Source organism: Thamnophis elegans, chromosome 2, assembly GCF_009769535.1.
Source record: "Thamnophis elegans isolate rThaEle1 chromosome 2, rThaEle1.pri, whole genome shotgun sequence".
NCBI classification, from domain to species: domain Eukaryota; kingdom Metazoa; phylum Chordata; class Lepidosauria; order Squamata; family Colubridae; genus Thamnophis; species Thamnophis elegans.
Genome location: NC_045542.1, coordinates 115,043,517 through 115,065,898, shown reverse-complemented (window position 1 = coordinate 115,065,898; position 22,382 = coordinate 115,043,517). Strand labels below are relative to the sequence as shown.

General features: G+C 37.5%; 1 protein-coding gene across 1 annotated transcript in view; it reads left to right on the top strand.

The window, feature by feature from the left end:
• The first annotated feature begins 12,149 nt into the window (after positions 1-12,149).
• DENND6A (DENN domain containing 6A) overlaps positions 12,150-22,382 on the top strand; it is a 30,841-nt gene continuing 20,608 nt past the window's right edge. The window contains exons 1-7 of the mRNA XM_032210091.1: positions 12,150-12,525; positions 15,516-15,554; positions 15,632-15,674; positions 19,095-19,207; positions 20,537-20,617; positions 21,691-21,796; positions 22,089-22,168. Coding sequence (XP_032065982.1) covers positions 12,337-12,525; positions 15,516-15,554; positions 15,632-15,674; positions 19,095-19,207; positions 20,537-20,617; positions 21,691-21,796; positions 22,089-22,168 — 651 coding nt within the window. The 5' untranslated portion in view covers positions 12,150-12,336. The remainder of the gene's footprint in view (positions 12,526-15,515; positions 15,555-15,631; positions 15,675-19,094; positions 19,208-20,536; positions 20,618-21,690; positions 21,797-22,088; positions 22,169-22,382) is intronic.

The window sequence follows — 22,382 nt, the reverse complement described above, 5'->3', positions numbered from 1 at the left end:
GCATAAATATGACCTAAAACACGATCTGTTCTCCACACAAATCCTAAAACTCTTATCTAATAATAATTGAGTCAAAAACACACAGGCAATCCTCAATATATAACCACAACTGCGACCAGAATTTCTATTGCTAAACAAGGCAGTTGTTAAATTAGTTGCACTCAATTTTATGACCTCCCCCCACCCTAGTTGTTAAATGAATCACTGCAGTTGTTGGGTGAATTATGTGATCTTTAGGCAAATCTAGCTTCCCCCACTGATTTTGCTTGGTCAGAAGCCAACTGGGGAGGCCCCAAATGCAATCACATGACCCCAGAACACTGCAACCATCACAAATACATTGTCAATCACAGGAAATCAGGAGTCCATGCAGTTTAAATGAATATATAACTTTATTGCAGAGTAAAGCTCTAGAAGAATCATAATTACTATCAGAGAAAGTGAGTTGGTGATAACTAAGACCCAAAAATGCTTTTTCAAGAAAAAGTCCAGTTGCCTCTTGAAAAAGCACCTTTAGGACAACCATGACCTGGATGACTGAGAATCTCCATTAGACGGGATAGCTAAGAGTTAATGGAATTGAAGGTGGGCTGGACTAGGATCTGTTGTGGAAATGAAGGGACTCAAGACTAATTATGCATTTGATCCCTCCTTTGGGCTTAGCTTGGTCATCTCCTACTTACATGCTGGTTGTATTTACACCTTGATTACAATTTTCATCACATGACAGGGCAGAAAAATTGAAAATTCAAAAAGGTTCATAAACATTTAAGCACCATGGTACATGGCTCTTGGCATCTTTCCTCATACAATTTTGTTGCACAGTAACCAATACTAATCCTCAGGATAGGATCCCACTAATGCAGAAAAGAACTGGCTTTTTTCTGCTGAACTGTGCCTTTATTGGGAACTGTGCCTTTATTGCTACATCTTAAAAATGCATTTGCCTTTTTGGCAGTCACTGCAAATTTGTTTTTAGCCACCCTGTTTCCCTGAAAATAAGACCTCCCCAGATAATAAGCCTAATCGGGCTTTTGAGCGCATGCGCTAAAATAAACCATTCCCAAAATATTGCAACACAGCAGCAGCTATGAGGTGACCACGCTCGCCGCCTCCTGCATCTCAAAAATAATAAGACCTCCCCGAAAATAAGACCAAGCGCTTATTTCGGAGGTCAAAAGAAAATAAGACCTTGTCTTATTTTTGGGGAAACATGGTAGTAATCAGACTACTACCTCAAGGTTTTTCTTTTTGTATATCCTGGTACGTTCAATTGTTTTATTTATATAGCTCCACTCTATTACTTTCAACCTTTCAACCTATTTCTCCAACCTGTAAGATCCCTTTTAACATCTTATAGAGTATTAACTATCCTCCTCCTATGTTTTTAATCGCCTGCATATGTGATAAGTATTCTTTCTAGTCATACATTCAAGTTATTAATAAAATACAAACCTGTATAGACATATGATATAATTGACCCTACCCATCACAGTCATAATTCATGACAGTCATAAAAATGGGTTGACAAATCTGATTTTATGACTTTGTTTGCAGTGGTCATTTAGCAAACGTTTTTGTCATGAAGTAAACCAATGGCTTGCTATGGGTGCAGTTTTGCCAAAAACCAGAAGAAAATGCCAGGAATTGGTATGCATGCATGGGACATTACAAACAGACATAAATTGGGCCTGGTTGCTGAGTGACTGAAGTTTGGTCATGTGGCCACAAGGGGAACCCAATCATTGGAACCTTGAATCTGGATCATAGGTAGCCCCCAGGTAGGGCCATCATAATTTTGAACATCATTAGGTGACTGATCCAGTGGTGGGTTACAACTGGTACACTCCGGTACGGACGTACCGGTGCCTGCTGGGAGCACCAGGTACCGTTCTGGTATGGTGCTCCAGAGAGCCCACCCACCCATGCTCCTTACCAGTATTTGAAGTTTTTGTGGCTTCCACACATGCACACGGAGCGTACAGCACCTGTGCAACACTCCACTGAGCAGTTGGAGCATCGTGGAGGCATTGTGGATTATCGTGGGTGGTAAGTATGAATGGGCGCATTGCATGTATGTGCTCATGCACTGCGTACATTCTTGTGGTGGACGCCCGGCCAGGTTGCACCATACCGGATCCGGAACCCATCACTGGACTGATCATAAGTAAAGGTATATCTGTATTAAATCTTGGATCTTGAAACTTTGTGGCACCTGCATGATCCCTTATTCCTGCTTTATATAGATAATTAGATATACACTCAGGCTCTTTGCAGGAAAATAGCCTTATTCTTTTAAAAGTTATCTAAAACATACTAAAATAAAAAAAATTACAAATGTAATTAAGGGAATTCATAAGAATTTGGAGTTTCATATTTTATGATTTAAAGAAGCTAATTATAACACATGTAGAATATAATTATAATATCCAATGTGGAAAAACAAGTAAATGTTGTTCAACAGATTTTTATTTGCTATCCTCAGTAGCTGTTTGCTATAATTAAATAGCTAGTTCACATTCATTCAGGTGGAGCTGGCAAAACAGAGATAGAGACGTTTGCCACCCATTCCAAGAATGATAAGATAACAAGATTAACATAGCAGTCATCTCAGTAAGATAAGGAGACTCCATATATTGTATGTCACAGAATAGGAACATTTGAATGACATTAAATTGTCTCAAAATCTCAGGATAATTAGCTAATTTTAGAAAAGATAGATATTTAGTTTGAAATTTAATATATCAATTGTTTTAATTTGGGAAAAATATGCCCATCTGTGAATAGTGAGCTATCATAAAAATATCTAAAATAAAATAACTGTCTATTTAGTTTTAATATAACACCTGTTGCAAGATCATGTTTAACTGGCTAGCAAAACTATTCACTTCATTGACAAAGAGAAAGTTACAAAATTTGCTTTTCTTATGATTCCTAACAGTGGCTTAAAATTACATTAAGTTTATATATTAGCTGAATTCAAACAGGGCAGCTGACTGAATCTGCCATTATTATAATATAAAAGATTTACTTCTTGTTCTAACTAAAATCAACTAATGGTGAAGGAGAGGAGAACTTGTTTTGTTCACTATCATATGACAGTTCTAATTATTTTGTCTAACTTTTCAAACAAACTATAATGGTCCAACTGGGGTTAAAATAACTGGGATTATAATGAGATACAATGTGTTAAAAACAAAGATCTACAGAAACAGTTCTGCTTTATGATGCCCTTGTGAGCATCCATCTGTATGATTGTTCCCAGATCCTGGAAGAGAAAGCAAATCTCAACACTGTTTTCAGGTTGAGCCAATACAATATAGGACTATCACATTAGGTTGGAAAAATCTGGGCAACCATTAGATGGCATCAGGGAGCCAAAGTGTGCAATGTGAAGGTGGTCACAATAAGTAATTGTGTATAACATAATTACTCAGTTTCAAATAATTCTGATTAGCTATTAGGAAGCTATTTTAATACAAATGTTAACATCAATATTGGTATAAATGAGATTTCCTACTGGTAGCAGTGCATTTTAAAATATTATAATATGTAGTAAAAAAAAGTTTGAATTTGAGTGGATTTGGTGTGGTCTTAATGAAATGTTGAACAAAGGTGCTTTTTCCAACAAAGATTAATAAAGTCGCTTTGACATATACAAATCTTGCACTTTTGTTTGTATTTATACAAAATGCATATTTTGATGAATGGATGTTTCCCAGATGTGCTGATCTGAGTACATTTTTTCTGGGAAGAATTGTTATTTCCTGTTTGCTTCTATAATTACAGCATCTCTCCTTTAAAACACACACACACACACACACACACACACAGAGGATAAAAGAAAGAAGAGAATTGCTACCTCACGCAAAAAAGGTTCTAGAGTTGATATTCAGCTATTGTCAGCAACGAAAAAAATTAAATGTAAATCAGTGTGTATGGATGTGCGTGTAGATTAAAATTTAAAACTATATAATTGAAAAGCTCAGGGTTTAGATTCTAAATTAATAGAAATACTTCATAATGCTGTGTACAAAAATAGGTCAGTTCTTAAAGTATTATGCGACATATGACTTAAGTAAAATCAATTTTTCAAAAGAAAACATTGAATTTAGGCAATAATATATTTTAAAAAATTATCTATTGGACAAATTATGTATGGACAACCAATTCTGCTTTCAGTAATCTAGTTAAGACTTTGCTGCTGCCTGGCACATTGCTACTGATTATCCGCAATTTTGCACCTATTTTTATCCTTTCAGAAAGAAAAAAAATAGATAAGACACATTAAAATGATTTAGGAGTATCACGCTGCTATAAGTTTCCAAAAAATTCTATTAGTCTGACTTATGAAAAGTAAAAAGGGGCTTTTGAAATATGTTGATCAAATGCATCTCAGAGAGCTAAAACTAGACTTGTATAGTACAGTAATCAATATATCTTGTTTAAAAATAAAATATATACTTTAAGATGTGGTTCTGCAGTAACATTTACTTGTGGGCAAAATATTATTATCTTTCAGAGTAAGAACATATGGCATGTGAAGACCCAGAAAGAAAATAGAAAGTTTACTTGTGTGCGTATTCATGATCTGATTCACATACCACAGTAACTTAAAATGTGGTTTTGCTTTAGTTTAGCAAGTTATACAAACCCACCCACGATGACAATGAATTATAGTTTAAGGCATTGTGCAAGCCCAGTCAATCATTAAAATTTTGATAAACAAAACAAGAATTTAAAAATCAACACACATTTGCTTTTCACAATAACAATTGCAAGAAAAGCTGCTACATTAGGAGAAGGAGGGAAGGGTTCAGTAGAACAACTTGTAGACAAGGTCATTTCATCAGATTTATTTCAAAAAATGTTTGAAGAATTTGGCAAAAAGATGACTGCAGTGGTTAAAAAGGAAGTGGAAGAAGATCTTGTAGGAATAAAAAAAGATTTGAAAGAAACTAAGACAATTGAAGGATCTGTAGTGCAACTGGCTACAAACTTTAAACAAATTATTGATCCAATGGAAGTTTTGGAAAATAAGCAGAAGTTATAAACAGATGGAGAAAGATTTGGACAATTTAGTGCTACTGGAGCTGACAGAAAAAGTATTTTGCTTAAAGTTTAGAGCAATTCAAGAACAATGTAGGAGGGTAACAGGTTTTTTTTTTTTTAGGACTAATCGATACATAGCTAGAAAAAAGCTACTGAAGATTATTTCACTACGTGATTACAATAGCAATATTATATGCACAGGGATGGGGAGATTTGACACTACCCGCTTTGAAAGAAAACTTGGTAAAACATGATTTTATTTGTTTATATTTTACATTTCTGAACTGCCCATCTCCCTTCAAGCAGGACTCTGAATTGTGTACAATAAAGCATCAAAATATAAAACAGTATATAAAAATTAAAGTGCTAGAGTTAAACATTTAGAATTAAAAATTTGAAAATTACAATAATTTTCAAGAAAGCAAGATTAATTAAGACCTGCTAAAATTAATTGACAAAGGCAAAGGGAAGGATCTTACAGCACTAACCAACCCCATGACTGCTCCCCATGCAAGATCACAGAGCCATTTAAACCCCTTTTTGGAAGGCCAGAAGAATGAGGACCTGCCTCACCTCCAGGGAGAGAATATTCCATAGGGAGGAGGCAATAACAGAGAAGCTCTATTCCTAGAGCCTGCCAATCAAAATTCGTTGCTTAATGGGCTCTGCACCATATCTACCCAGATTGATTGGGTGGGACAGACTGATGGGATGGGATGAAGTTGGTTCAGTAGATAGCCTGGCCCCTTGCCATGTAGGGACTTATAGACCATGAATTGGACCCAGAAGCAAACTGTCACCCTGTGCAGTTTGCAGAACACAAATGTTGCGTGTCCCCTTTGCCACTTTGACTGCCACAAGGTAAACCTTAATGGCTTTCATTTGTGTTCAGTCAAATTCATTCTTTGTTTTCCTCCAATGTTGCTCTACATATCTCTTGACTCTTTTATAACTCCTCCATGAAACAATGGGAGTAGCTAGGAGAGACCACACAGACATAATCTTGCCAACAATTCCATCCAACTCCCTATTGCAGACATCCATCAGAGCAGTATTTCTCAACCTTGGCAACTTTAAGTCCTGTGGACTTCAACTCCCAGAATTTCCCAGCCAGCTGCCTGGGGGATTCTGGGAGTTGAAGTCCACAGGACTTAAAGTCACCAAGGTTGAGAAACACTGCATCAGAGCCTCTGCAGCAGAGGTGAGTTCCTACTGGTTTGGATTGGTTCGGCTGAGTAGGTAGTAACTCACTGCCCATGCCTCCGAACCGGTCCCATCTTGTTTTTTGCTTCTGCGCATTTGCAGAAGCAATATTTTCACTACTGTGCATGCACGTGTAGCACGCATCAAGCGCACACATGCCCAAAGCACATCCCTGAACAAACCGGCAGTAAAATAATCCAGAACCTACCCCTGCTCTGCAGGATCATGCAGCAGATCAGCACATAGCTTTCCCAGCTTCCTTTGAAACCTAGTTGGGTCCATCAGTCACTGGGCGTAAGCCAATCAAATGGATCTATCCTCCTTGAGGAGGGAAGGGCAGTGCAAGAGAACCTCAAAGTCACTGGGGCGTGATCTGATCATGACAGAGGAACTAAGGAAAGGTCTTCACTCAAATCACATTGCCATTGCTCTGACAAGAAAATAAAATCTAGGGTGAGGTCATTGTCCCCAGTCAGGCCAAGCATGACCTGGAAATGGCCCAGGGCCATCATGGAAGCCATGAACTTCTGGGCTGCTTCAGACATCTGCCCCAGGGGTAGCAAAATGAAGTCCCCCAGAACCATAAGCCTAGAGAACACCCCTGACAGGCCTGAGATGGCCTTAATGAGTTTAGGCATGGACGTTCCTATGCAGCAAAGAGGCTAGTACAGTAACAACAATCACAACTGTTCCCAAGATCCTAACTTCAATAGCAATAGCAATAGCAGTTAGACTTATATACCGCTTCATAGGTCTTTCAGCCCTTTCTAAGCGGTTTACAGAGTCAGCATATTGCCCCCAACAACAATCCGGGTCCTCATTTTACCCACCTCGGAAGGATGGAAGGCTGAGTCAACCCTGAGCTGGTGAGATTTGAACAGCTGAACTGCAGAACTGCAGTCAGCTGAAGTAGCCTGCAGTGCTGCATTTAAGCACTGCGCCACCTCGGCACTTCAGGAACATGTGTCTGTTAGATCAGGTGAATGAAGGCACACTCAGGCTTCAGAGTAACAAATAGCTCTTTATTATCACAAGTCAACTATGTACAATCCAGCGAAGGTTCAGTCTGACAGCAGCCCTTTTATAGGGAGCTGTCAGACCCTTCAACCAATCAGATTGAATCTCTGTTCCTGCCGGAACAGAGGACCTTGGTGTAAACCATTACCAATGTTTCTGGTATCTAACAGTCTCCAACTAGCAACTTGTGGAGCAGGGTCCCTGATGGCTACCAGAGATTCCTGGATTACAATTGATACCCTTCCTCCCCTGCCCTGGGGTCTCAGCTCGTGCCAAACCCTAAATCTAGTTCGGCATATTTCCGAAAGGGCCACCTCTCACCAGGCCCAGCCAGATCTTGTAAATACATGTCAGATGAAAACAATTGTAGGAACAAGATGTTTCTCTTCAAGCAATTACCGATTTTTGGCAGTTATTAACTCAGTTAATATACTTTTTACATACATCTACTGGGTAGTGTGTGAAGCCTCTAGGATTAGTTTCAGCTAGAATTGGTGATCCAAGATTGAAAAGTTGAGCTTTGCAGAGAATTTTTATCCCAAGAGGGAGGGGATCATTTTAAATTCAAGTTATCTCTATACTGTACAGTAATTAATACAGAGCATGAGGAGTAATAAGTTTAATTGCATTTAATTACATTAAATTGTAATCATTTTAAAATCAAACTTGAAAGCAAATCAAATTTTGTTAGCTTTCTGACTCTGCCCATTTCTTCCTCCCAGGCCTGTCTATGTTTTGGAGTACAGTATCCCCTTAGCAACTACAGTCCATAGCATTGCTCATCCCTATTCTCCCTGTGAAAGGTGTAACATTAATGGGTCTCAGCCATATGTTTAAAATGGTAAAGTTTTAACTGTTGTTTGTAAGTTGTTTTTAAAGTGCCGAATGTTTAATGATCTCAGTCCTTGAAAAATGCAACATTATAAATAGGTTAAAAAAACTTTTACTTGAAATAAGAGAGTAGATTGAAACATAGAAATATAAATTATTATTGTGTAAGAATTCCTTTCTACTGAACGCCATTCTAGAAAGGCTAACAACCTGGCACAATAACAATAAAAATATTTGAGTAAACAATAGCAGGAATTGATAATATATCATGAATGCAATTTTAGAAGGATTATCAGAAACTAGAATACCTGTAATATACATTTCATCTTATTATCGTCCTTTTATTTGTTCAGATTTATTTAATGCAATGTGTGGATGACAATTATTTCATAATTTAGTCCTACTATAATTTTTTTTTACTGGATTCACACATTACACTGTACCTTATTATGTGACTTTAGCTTAGTGTGTTTTCTGAACCCAATACCTATGGCTTAACAAACAACCCCTGGCTTAATCTCATGTCCTCATTCATCACTGGATTTCACATTAAGAAGCCTTAGTCTTTTTATCCTCTGACATTTCACATTGAGAGTAAACATTAAGCTCTATCTGGTGCCAGCAATGGGTAGGTCGTTTGTCCATTTGAATAGTGTCAGATGATGCAGAAACCAAAATCAGCTCTGGTTTGCTGTTGACTTGTTATTTTAGATAATATCCTAGCACCTTTGTTCTAGCCAATACTTCTTGTTTGTTTGTTTTTTAAATTAATTTTGCTTTTTTGTAAAAAAAAAAAAAACACCGTTATTTGTATTACAAAAGGGAAAGAAAACTTGTTAGACAGCACAGCAATGCAAAAAGCATGAATTGCTCAACATACAAGTAGATCCATTCATTCAAGAATTATAAAATTGTAGTCATTTATATGAGAAAGAAATTAATTAGTGGAACCACTTGCCTCCAGAAATTGTGGGTGCTTCATCATTGAAGTCTTATAGGCAGGGGTCCCAGGCCTTGAGCCATTTGGACCCAGGATCCTGAAGTGGCGAGCAAATGTGCACACACGCATCTCCACTTATGTGAGTAATGCTCAAGTGTGTGAATATTCTCTCCCCCACCCACCCCCCCGGTCCAGGCTGCAAAGTTGGCAAGGTTGGGGAACTCTGGTTCAAGGTTTCCTGCTTGAGCAGCGGGTTGAATTAGAAGACCTTCAAAGTCCCTCCCAACTTTGTTCTCCATATTCTGAAAGAAGCTTCATTTCCATCAATGAAATCTCAAACAACCTTGCAATGGTAATTTTTCCTGAGCCAAGATACACCCACTGTGGAACTCTTGAGTGAATTCCAAGTCCCATTCATTGAAATAGGATTTCATAAGTTCATTATGTAAAGTGCACACGATCCAAAACCATGTTTCTTACTCATAGTAACTATTATTTACAACATGTTATTATAGATCACAGGCAGATTCTCTCATAGCACTTCTATGCTGCAGATGTCAATTATTTCCAATTATCCCAGAATCTGTCATTTCCCTTTCCACTATGGGATTTAGGTTGACTTTTGCATGAACTGTTAATCCTAAATGACACAGATACAATTACGAAACCTTGAATGAGGATGCTTTTCTGGCAAATTATCTGAATACTATATTCAGTAGTGAATAAAGTGGCCCAAGTGCTATTGCTATTATAACCAACCAATGGGCACAAATGCTATGGGGAAATACACTAAACATGCCCATAGTTACATTACTATGTGATTGTGACTTCTACTAGAAAAGTACCTTAGCCATGGAAATGAAAACTTTGAGCCAGTCATTGTCTTACCTGTTCTGGAATGATGTAGAAAAACTAGAGGAAACAATGCTATGCATCTCTGAGCCATGACAATAGGTTTAGTTTATGGTCCGATGTAACATAGCAATCTAGAAAATTGAGGTTTTTAAAAAAATATAAACCAAGGATAAGTAAGTATATCATGCAGATGGTTTTTCAGTATGAGTGTTTCAATCAAAGGAGTGGATTCTCTAAGCAGACTGATCCCTAAACATAGTTTCGGAATTGAATGGCCCTGCTGATGCAGCACTCTTAAGCCCAAACCATACAAATAAATGCCTCAGCATATCCCATTTTAATCTTTTGGAAAATGGGGGGTTGGACTAGAAGACCTCCAAGGTCCCTTCCAACTCTCCTATTGTATTGTAAAGCCAACCAGAATGCTTAAAGGACAACAACTTCCATTTATTTTATTAAAAAACTAATTGTATTATATAGGGCCTGAAGAAGCAGTAAGTAAGCTATCTCCAGTGGATATGGATTTTAGCCACACAAAACTATCTTCTATGCACGCTTACAGGACTCCAGAGGATGGTAGAGGACCAGAAGGCCTGGAGGAATGTTGTCCATGGGGTTGCGACGGGTCGGACATGACTTCGCAACTAACAACAACAACATGCATGCAAATAGCTGTAGCTGTGATGCTGATGCGCTTTACCAAATGAAGCCTAGAAAACAACACGGTACTTAATTACAGTGCAGTATTCAATCAACAGAGAAAAGGCCTACCCATCTAGAAAGTATCAGAAGAGTGGAGAGGGGAATCCTGCCTTGCTGCAAAGTACTAGACCAAATGTCAGGATACTCCAGTTCATCTTCCTTCTACTGTCCTTATCGCTTTCTATAGAGGGACAATTGAGAGCATCCTATCATATTACATTACTGTCTGGTTTGGAAGCATTACTGCTTCAGACAGGAAGGCGGTGCAGAAAGTGTTGAAGATGGCAGAAAATTCTATCTATCCAGGACATAGCACATAAGTGATGTTTGAGCAGAGTCCGCAGGATTGTCTGGGATACTACACGTCCTCTTCATGACCTGTTTTCCTTGTTACCTTCTGGGAAGAGACTTCGTGGTATCCAAAGCAGAACATCTAGATGCAGACAAGTTTTGTTCCATATAGCAACAATCTTGTGAACTCTCAAGTTTCCTCTTTCCACTAAGTATTCAAAATGGACAGTGATTAATATACAGACAGACAGACAGAGCAGGTGTATATTTATGTACGTATATAGTGTTGGAAGAACTGTCCATCTGGGTTCAGGTCCAAATGGGGAGAAAGACACTGGAAACAATGGTGGCTGTTTGGAAAAATGGTTTTAATGGTGGACAGAACTACATGGCTTGAGGTCCTGGGCAAAATTGGGAAGAGTCTTCCGAAGAGATGCCGAGAGCATCTCTGGGTTTTATGCCCTCTGGCTTTTGAATTTGAGCTTGTATTCTGATTGGTTGTCATGCTCCCATGGGGCCATGCAGGGGCAACTCTGTGGGCCATCCTGAGTCCTAAACTTGGTTGACTCTTGCTGGATGATGATGTAATGAAAGGGCTTTGGGATTCCTATTATGGCTCTGCCTGAAAGAGGTAGATCTTTGTTATGTAAAATAGACTGGCCTATTGACAAAGGTGTGGGGGCTGAGTTTCTGCCTCTCTTTTAGGGGAAATATTCTGCCCTTTTTAATATTTTCTAAAATAATTCATTTTCCTAGGGGACGGCAGGGTGCTAACTTCCTACAATACCATGTGTAGTATAAGTATTATGTATTTGTTTGTTGGATATACACTTTCTCTTGAGAGCAGGCAACATAATTTCATTTTTAATGTGGGGTGTGTGTTCTTGTAGTAAAAAAAAAAAAAAAGACAAAGTTATTTTATCTTATCCAAGCTGGAGTACCAATGTGTCGGATTTAAGAAACAAGTTCTTAAAGCTTTCTTGAGTTCTGGGTTGAACTCAAATGGGAATGCTGAAAACAAAAGGACTTTTCCTGCATCCACAGCACCCTTGCTGTTTCCCAAGAATCTTGCATTCCATGAAAAGGGAGAGGACAGAGGACTTTTCAACATCTTCCCTTTGTACCACATTGGTTTAGAAACTTCCTTTTCTCCGCGCAATTGTACTTCAGTCCCCGCCCTTCGCTCCATCCCTCCCCCCCTCATTGCTTCCATTTGGACTCTTCCATTTCCCTCCTTTCGAGTCGCTGTGGACTTTCCCACCGAGAGTGGGGGGAGGCGGTGGCCCCGAAGAGACGTGCGTCATGCGGTCTTTCTTCCTCCGGAGTCGGGGCTAGGAAGCGACACCAGCCGCGTCTTAAATTGAGGGCGAGAGGAGCTCGGCCGCTTATAGTAGAGACTGACTGCGGAGGCGGAGGCAGCCGCCGGTGCAACCCTGCCGAGCGCCATGTCGCTACAGAAGCCGGCCGAGGGCGGAAGCGGAGGATTGGCGGATTCCCCGGGGGCGGAGGAAGCCGAAGATGGCTCGCCCAGTCCGTCCTTGCCGCCGCCGGTGTTGCCCTGGGACCGCTTCTCGGCCTGGCTGCACTGCGTGTGCGTGGTGGGCTTTGATCTGGAGCTCGGCCAAGCTGTGGAGGTGGGTGACGCGCCCGGAGAAGGCTAGGTCCGGTATGCCGCTCGCCCGAGCCCGTCCTCGGCAGGAGTCGCCCTGCTCTGCGGAGAAGCGGCGGCGCTTCTTTTGCCGAAGGTCGCCCGGGGAAGAAACCCAGGAGAAGGAAGCCTTTCCTGCCTTGGGCTTTTATTAGGAAGTGCGGACCGCTGAGACGGCGCCGAACGGGGTTTGGTGCGTTGCAGAGGCCAGGCATCCCGAAAGCGAGGAGGGGACGCTCTCTCTTCTCCCCTTCGGTGTGCACCAAACAACTAGCGCAAGAATTCCGCAGCGTTTTTCCAATATGCAGCACTGAAAAGAGCAGCCAGGGCCACCACCACCACTTCGTTATGGAGTTAAGCGGGGGTGGGGGGGACCTTGTCATTGAATGATAAGGAACCTTCTGTCTGGAGTCTTTTAAGACAAGCGGTGTTTTTATACAGCCTGGAAAATAAACATACCGGTGTATTTCGAGGGAAAAAACCCTCTTTCAAATAGATTTGCCTGTTGGTTTCATTCCTCCCCTTCTAAAGAACTCTAGGTTGCTTATGGCAATTTAGGTAATGATTTATTGATATGGGTTTTTTTTTTGTCCAAATGTGGTGTTCAGAATGGCTGTAGTTTTTAGAGACATCCCTGAAAAATGTAGGAACCTGCGTGAACAATGCCACATGTTGCATTTCATTGCTGATGGTTATTCCGCCATTTAGGCTTACTTAGTAGAACAGAACAGAGCAGAACTCTTTATTGGCCAAGTGTGATTGGACACACAAGGAATTTGTCTTTGGTGCGTAGGCTCTCAGTGTTCATAAAAAGACAAGATACATTCATCAAGAATCATAAGCTACAGCACTTAATGATAGTCATAGGGTACAAATAATCAGGAAACAATATTAATCTAAATCATAAGGATGCAAGCAACAAAGTTAGTCTTGCAGTCATAAGTGGGAGGAGATGGGTGATAGGAACGATGAGAAGACTAATATTAATAGTAATGCAGCCTTCTTGAGCAGTTTGACAGTAGCGAGGGAATTATTTGTTTAGCAGAATGATGGCGTTTGGGGAAAAAACTGTTCTTGTGTCGGGTTGTCTTGGTGTGCTCTATAGGGTTGTTCTGAGGGTAGGAATTGAAACAATTTATGTCCAGGATGTGAGGGGTCTGTAAATATTTTCTCGGCCCTCTTTTTGACTCATGCAGTGTACAGGCCCTCAATGGAAGGCAGGTTGGCAGTAATTGTTTTTTCTGCAGTTCAGATTATCCTCTGAAGCTTGTGTCTGTCTTGTTGGGTTGCAGAACCAAACCAGACAGTTATAGACAAACTCAATAATTCCTCTGTAGAACTGAATTAGCAGCTCCTTGGGCAGTTTGAGTTTCCCAAGTTAGTAAGCCTTCCAGATATGAAGATATGTTTATGTTTAATTAAATTCCCAGGACAAGCAGTGCAATCACAGGGGCAGCAGTTTGCAGGTCTTGCTTTTCTTCTGTTATAAGTGCACGGTGCCTTTGAGCATTCATACCATACGTTAAGGGATAAGATTAGCCAATGAAGAATGGAATAGAGTTAGACAGAAAAATGGAAGATAATCTGGGATTTGAATGAATATAGAGTTGCAAATGAATTGCCTAGAAGCCACATTGAAAGTATAATGTTCCGTATGTTGCTACTTGTATTAAGCTAATATTTGTGATTTATACTAGGTTTTGTATTTCAAATAGGAATAATTGAGCATGTGGCAGGAGTTGAATATGAATCAGCTTTAATCAAGCCAGTTAATTTCCATACTAAGTTTACTAAACATGAGTTTGCTCTGGACTGACTTAGCTGGAAATAAAACTGTGGGTTTTTTTGTTAAAAAGAAATAGGGATAAAGGCTAATTTTATTCAATGCAGCATAGTATAGTGTTGATAAATTTAGAGTGACATTTAATATATCGTTAAACTTACCATTCTTATTTGCCCTGGTCTCTACTTATGAAATGTCCCCATAGATCTATGTTACAAATTGAAAACTGTATACAGTTTTCTCACACTGTATCACTTTTGTAGTATTGTGGTATTTCCTAACCTGATACCCTTAGAAGATTTCAATTGCTATAATTTTCAACTATACAGTAAATAGATTAGTTAGCCCCATTTTTATTTGTTTTGCATAAACAAATCCCAGCCCACTGTTAAGTATTAGCTCTGAGAGCTGTTAGATGAAAAAGGACTTGTGACTTGTATTTACTAAATAAATCTTAAATTTGAGTTTAATGAAATTATAAGCATCTTGTGATTACAAGTCACAATCTCATAAGTCTTTTTTTCCCCAACAACATTCATTAATCTAGTTTTTGGGCATTAAGTAATCTAGGACCCAAGTTGGTGAGCTTTTGGATTTGATGAGCAGATTTGGAATTTCCCATACATATTATAACAAGTTCAGAAGTCTAATCGGTTAAGTTGATCGAGCCATTCCCTTAATCCTCTTAATTTCCCCATCTTGCTTTTGCTTTTCTTAAGGACAGGATGGCACAAAAAGAGTACTTCTCCAGCTTGTCCCCCCCATTAAAAATACCGGTTTGAAGCCCAAGTAAGAGTAAAAGACATTTTTATAAATCAAAAGAATGCTATAGGTTTAATATAAAAAGTATGGCAGTTTTTCACTTCTTTTCACATGCTGTAATAATTAAGGTGAAGTATTAATCTGTGTTAGGAAGCCAGTCAAAATTGGTTATAAAATCTTTTAAGCATGTCAAGTCTTTATTTGACATTATTGTTGGAACTGTTTTGGGAAATATTAGTTTGGAAAAGTTTTATTGGATGCATATGATGTTGAATATGTAGTCTCTTTGAATTAAGAATATAGGTTAGCAGTTGTGGGCTGCTTTTTGGTAATAACCAGGGCCCAGTCATATTGATACCTGGTCCTGTGTACTATGTGATAAATTAATAGAATACTTTCTTTTCTCGACTGATGAAAATTCTCGTTTACAGGTTATATATCCACAGCATTCAAAACTTACAGATAAAGAGGTGAGTAAGATCATTAAGAAGACATTTATAAAATATATTTTCCCCTCCAAAATGTAACTTTTATTTTTCTCCCCTAGAAAACCAATATTTGCTATTTGTCTTTCCCAGATTCCAATTCAGGTAATCAGATATGTATGTTACTTACATATATATTTGTATAAAATATTTGTTTAGCTAGAACTGTGCAATAACTATTTTTGTTTTATCTTTATTTCAGAGTTTTATGAAGTGAAGTATGAGGGATAAGAATATACCCTTTTATCTGAATGTTTCACAGACAGTCAACATCTAGGAAGCTGTTGTGTAGAAGGTGTAATTGGATGTCAGAATTATGTAAAATATTTGGAAGAGGATTTTCTCCACACTGCTTGCAGTATTCAGAAGGCTGCATTTCTTAAAAGTTCAGGGTCATAGCTTGGAAGCCTTTTCCAGCAGAAATGCCTTCTGCACATGCATGTGTCTTCCCTGAAGACCTGGAAATGTTGAACTTCTAAGAAATGTGGCAGCCTCAATACTCCCAGCAGGAAATTTTGACAAATATTTTGCTTGCTCCAGAAACTTCCTCTCAATGCTTCACAAAGTCCTACTAATATTCACGATAGGCTTAAGACATACATTGTACTAAGCCATAAAGCTATTTGATTTTTTGTAATATTGCATATTATGAGAAGCAATTTAGGTAGTAAACTATAATGTAGCATGTTGTACCAATCCAGCCAGCTTTAATCTAGTCAGTAATTGTGGCTAACCAAATTGTATTTTAACATTGAGTGTAAACCCAACCGTACCAATGCAGAGTTGCAAAAAGAAGCATCCAGAAGAGGGTCAATAATATCAAAATGGTGGGGACAATGTGACAATCAAAGCCTTACCACTTCTTAATGTATTTCATTAATGTCAAAAGGATCAAAAAGGATGGGGCTTCAACTGCACTTTTGCACCTGTCATTTTGATTTCATTGATACCTCCCCTCCAATACATGCACTGCAAATGTCCTAGACACAAAGATTGCATGTAAAATCCTGTGTGTACCTATTTAGAAGCAAGTCCCATTGGAATCTGTGAGATTTGCTCCTAAATAATGTACACAGTATAGTACTGGAAACTTTTTATATCCATTCCATAAAATAATTTCAGTTTGCACTGAGGGTAAGAGTTTTGCAGATACTGTAATGATTAAAAATCACTTAGCAATAACTTAAAATTGCATGCGTGTAGCGCACGTGGAAAAAAAAATCTTGAAGTATTTGGAGTGGTTGAACCTGGAATTTTACATGAGGAATTGTAGCTGATGGCTCTAACTGATTACAGATTTTAACTCTGAGATTATTCAATATTTTGTTTGATAAACCTCTTAATTTTCATTTTAGAAATTTTATATATATTCAAAGTACATAGTGTTTGCCTGGCTGCTTGAACAATCTTAAGATGATTATACTGTTTTGAGGGCAACACATAACGTTACAAATGATAAGAATGTGGGCATCCATGGGAAACAAATGGGAAGAAACAAATTACATGTTTGTAATCACTTAACTGCTGTGAGTCATCAGAACAGGTACCTGTGTCCTTTTGGCATAATCATAGTTAACTGGATACCAGCAGCTAAGAATATTTTGCAATATTCAAAAGGATTCAGATTAATCCCTAGCCTAGAGCAGTAGTTTAACTTGGGACCTAAGCATGAGGTTACTTAAATAAATCTGTTTATAAATTACTGAATGTATTAAAATGTTTTTAAATAAATGTAAAATACTTGCCAGTTGTAACAAAAGCTTTAGATGTTTTCCTGGAATATAGATTACAGGGTTTCTATTTTTGCCAGCAATTTGGTAAATATTTTTAGGCTATTTTTAATTTTTCAAAAATAAAAATAATCTTTATTACCATTATTGTGAAAACAATAGTAGAATCTCTAAGGAAAAAGCCTAGAATATGCTTGAGAGGGTTTGGCTTGGCTTGGACTCCCCAAGTATGTAAAAATGTTCCATCACAAAATGTTTCAAAGTAAGAATGTAAGAATTAATTATTTTGTATGAATATTCCTATGCAAGTATTCTGCCTTGGTCAGGCTATGTTGCAATTACTTACTGGTATTTGAGAGATATTTTTTCATGTAGTCCATTTACCAGAAATAGTTTTGATTGAATTTGATTTTTGGATTAAAATTGGTTGCTCAAATATGTTGGATAAGGGTCAATTTGAATGACAATTATTTAATGAAGTTTCAAGAATATTTCATCAAATTATATAACTCCCCACTGGCTTCTCATCTTACCTTATAGGTATTTATGAAGATAATTTAAATTATTTCCGCCTTGTGAAATTTTTAAAATGATTATTTCTATTATGAATCAAATTTGTTTATTAAGTTTAGATGCCACCCATCTCAATATCTTAAGGTTTCTTTTATTAACAGTTTTAGTGAAATGTATTTTGTGGGGATCAGGTTGAGGCTAAAGAAAGAGAAAAGGCCTGTTATTAGCTTATGTTTTTTAATTTATATGATTAGAATTTTACACAAATAGGTGATTCTTAAATACTGAAATCTGTGTAGCCATCAGTTGTGTAAACCTTTTGTAGTGTGAATCTTGTTAAGTATGAATTTACACCACGAGCATTTGGGTGGAATATATTCATTTTTCTTGAAGTTTTTAGAAAATACCTTGGTATTTTTTGACATTTCCATCTGGGGAAGTGTATATGGATTTCCAGTTTCATCTGATTTGAAATGAAGTTGAAATCACATTAAAGTTAAAATGGTGCTTCCTACAAAGTGCTACCCTGAAATATTTTGATGTAAAGCTTGAATCTGCAATGATTTTAATTGGCAACTCAAATTTGGTTGCTGTTACAGGTTCTTGTTAAGTCATCTAGGCAGAAGGAGATGAGCAGTCATATAGCACCACATCAGTAGTAGGCAGGACAATGGGAAAAAACAGTCAGTATTAGAGTAGCAGCACTGATTACTGGCATTTGCTCTCTTTCTGCCAGTTTACTTGGGTCTTCTTTAGAAGCTAAGTAACTCCAACAGGGCAAAAAAGGGAACTCTATAGAAAGCCAGCCTGAAGGTGCAAACTTGTATTCTCTTGATAGCAGGGCTATCCACAGAGTGTGTTTTTTTAATGTGGGTTGCACCTAAAAACAGGCAAAGGTTTGATTACACTAGACTTTCTTTTACTGTAATCTGTAGACACTCCTTATTGGCAGAGAAAAAGAGGTACAGTCTGCAGCAACCATAGTATTTGTGTTACATTCAACAAGAGAGGACGGCATCATACTTGGACTTTGTCAAGTAGAAAGTCGTCTAGGAGAAAATACCACTGTCTGCTTCCTGAGCCTTTCTTGAACGTAAACACTGTAGGTTTGATTTCTATGCATGGAGTTACCTAGAACTGTGTTTGGCATTTAAGGAGCATTTAAACAAAAAATTAATAATATTTGTTAAAAGCACTTGCTAGTTACATATACCCTTTTAAAAAATATTATCATCTCAGTATAGTCCTTTGCTGTTTTTCTCCTCTTTCCTTTTTGGTTTAGGTTGCCTTGGAAACACACAATTTTGTTTTAGGTTTCGGCAGTCTTCTAGCAGAAAGCTTTCGTGGCACTGTTTGCTGGATCAGTTGGACAGAGATCTACCAATTTACTTGAAGGTTGGGAAAGTAGGATGTTTTATCTTGTCCAGGCATGATAGTGTCTTTTGAATTCTAATTATTGTGATGGTATTTAATGGTAGAATTGTTAAGTTTTGTTCCTAATAAGACATGCTGCATTGTCCTGCATCATGTGGCCAATAACTTTCAAAACTTTTAATAATGAACATATTAATTATCCTTTCTGCTGAAATACTACTAATTAAAACAGCTTTATTTGTGTATACAATTGGAGGGGGTTTTTTTTGAGGGGGGTTTATTATAATGCTGTTATATTCAGCTGTTTTAGATTTCAGGGAATCCTTCCTGAATTTTTCTGAGGATTCTGGGAATTATTGATCTCTAGTTGATCTCAGGACATACCCAAGCCCTTCATGGGCTGGCAAATTGTAATGGATAAAAGTTCAAAACACTTCTGTTTACTATTTCATAGCTACACGTTAACATTTTAGTGCAGTACTGTATCTCCAACATTACATACAATTATGTAATTTACAATTATGTAAAAGTTATAAAGACTTGTGGTTCAAAAATGCCTATAGTGCAAACTAAATTGGGAGGGGGGAAAGAAGCATTGCTTTTCCTTCATGGAAACTTATCATAAGTGACATAATAATGTCACAGATTGTAGATAATCTATGTAACAGTACTTGTTTGTCTTCTGTAAATATCAAAAATGTTGAGAAACAAAGTATATAAAATAAAAGTACCTCTTAATTTTTAACCAGTTTCTTAACAACTGTTCAGATTTATAATGGATCTCCTCTAAAGATATTATAATCCAGTTCCAAAGTTCCTAGACCCTTTTTGGCACTTGACAACTGGCCTGCATTTTTGGCCATTTGCAGTGTCTCATGGGTCTGTGACTACAATTTACAATTTAGTTTTGCCCCAAGCTGGTGTTTACTTCCAGTTTTCAGTAAAAATTCCCTGTAGCCAACAATGAGTTTAATGACCACAGCATTCGCTTAAATACCACGGATTCATTTAATGACTATGGCAATTTGCTTAATGACTACTGAAAAAAGTGACCTGGTTTATGACTGTCGTGAATTATGACTGTAATGGGAAGGCTTCATTATGGTCATAAGTCAAGGACTACCTGTAAAGGCTACTTGTGTAGGGAATGTTAGCTCCTGTAGATTCTTAATTTTCATAGACATGAGCTAGATGTGTGTGATAAAATGTTTCCAGTGACCTCATGTCTGAAAATGTAAATATCCTGAATAATCCTCCTGTGATTTTAATTAAAGTTTCTTAAAGAACACCTGCTAAGTATATAGCATTACTCAGATTCTGTGTTTTGGGATGTTTTCTTTTTCTTTACAGAGGGATCCTGCATATTTTTCTGGATATGTGTATTTTAGACAAGTACAAGACAAGACGTTAAAACGTGGTTATTTTCAGAAGGTAATTTAGTTTTAGCTGAATTGTTCATGGTTGTCTTCTAAATATATTCAAGACAAAAAAATAAGCTCCATTTAAATCAGTGGAAAATATTGCCTATAATATGTTTAAGATTGAGGCGTGAATATTCACTCCTCAATTATAAACACATTACCTTGGCCAATCTGAAAATCCAGAATACTTAAATCACCGTGCTATCTGCAATATATATTTGGGTCATAGCCAATGAAATTAAATATCCTTAAGCAAAACAAGTGATAACTTTTTGGTGTAAAGAATTAGACTAGAAACTTGGAGACTTGGAGTTCTAGTCCTGCTTAGACAGAAAGTCATCTGGGTGATCTTGGGCCTGTCCACCTCTCTCAACTCTGAGAAACGGGCAAGAGCAAAACAGTTCTGAAATATTGCCAGAAGAACTGTAAGGATACTGACTCAAAGGCATTCAAAAACACAACAAACCAATTGCCTTACCTAACCCATTGTCCTGTTCTACATTTATCATTATTTTCATATATGAAACGTACTATCAAAAAATGCATGGACATTAGCTGAAGTGGCTGCAATCCATGGTTCCCCAAATTAAATAAAGAATATTTTAAAATGTATTTGTTTTAAAAAATAGTTAAACTCTTGTGAGATCATCTTATTTTAATATTCCCACCTAAATCACACTGGAAAATGTTGGTCCAATTAGCTTATAAAATCAACTTGTGAATATACAGCCCCCCCCCCCTCAAAAGTAAATACATACAGGTAGTCCTCAGGCATGTCCATTCATTCAGCAACTGTTCAAAGTTACGATGGCACTGAATGAGGGAGACTTATGACCAATCCTCAGAATTTCAGCCATTGTAGCGTATCCAGAGTCACATAATTATGATCCGATCACTCAGCTTGTGACTACACAAGCTGAGTGAACCACAGTGGTCCACAGTCAGAACCACAATTTCTGACATTTCCTTTTGGCTTCCTACAAGAAAAAATAACTGAATTTAGTGATGAACTAATATAATACTTAATATAAATTATAGTGGTTTTGGAAAAACTAATTATGAATTATTTTGCTTCTCTTACAGTCTTTAGTTCTGATTAGCAAGTTGCCTTATATCCACTTATTTAACACTGTTCTTGAACAAATTGCACCTGAATATTTTGAGAAAAATGAACCTTTCTTGGAAGCAGGTTGGTAATATTGATGGTTTGGTGATATTGTATATTTTCAAAAAATGTGACATTAATTACAACTTTTCACCAGTGTATAATTTGTGAATATTAGTGGAAGAACACTGACTTTGACTTCAAAATTGCTACCTCTGACATATTAGTGAGGATGCTGTTGCCGGTTTGTCATCTGATCCAGATCATCTGATGAACCTGAATAAATTTAATTCAGTAGATAAATCTTTTTATTCACAAATGTTAGGGAGCACTGTTAATAAAGTCTACAAATATGATTACTTCTCCTTTGCTTTAGCTTGTAGTGATATTGATCGATGGCCACTGCCAGTCCCAGGGAAAACACTCTATTTGCCCATTATGGGCATTGTGATTAAGGTAATTTTAAATTTATTCCATTTTTCTTTGTTGCTTGAATTCAGCCAACAATATCTGTTTTTGTATGTAATATGTTTATTAGGTATAAAGCATCATCTTTTTTAAAATAAAGTCTTAGTCATCTAAATGTATATTTATTTCATACTTGCACAAGTAAGAGAGGAAAAGAGTGCCTAAAGGAGAACTTGGTATAGGTAAAATCCTAAAGGAACAG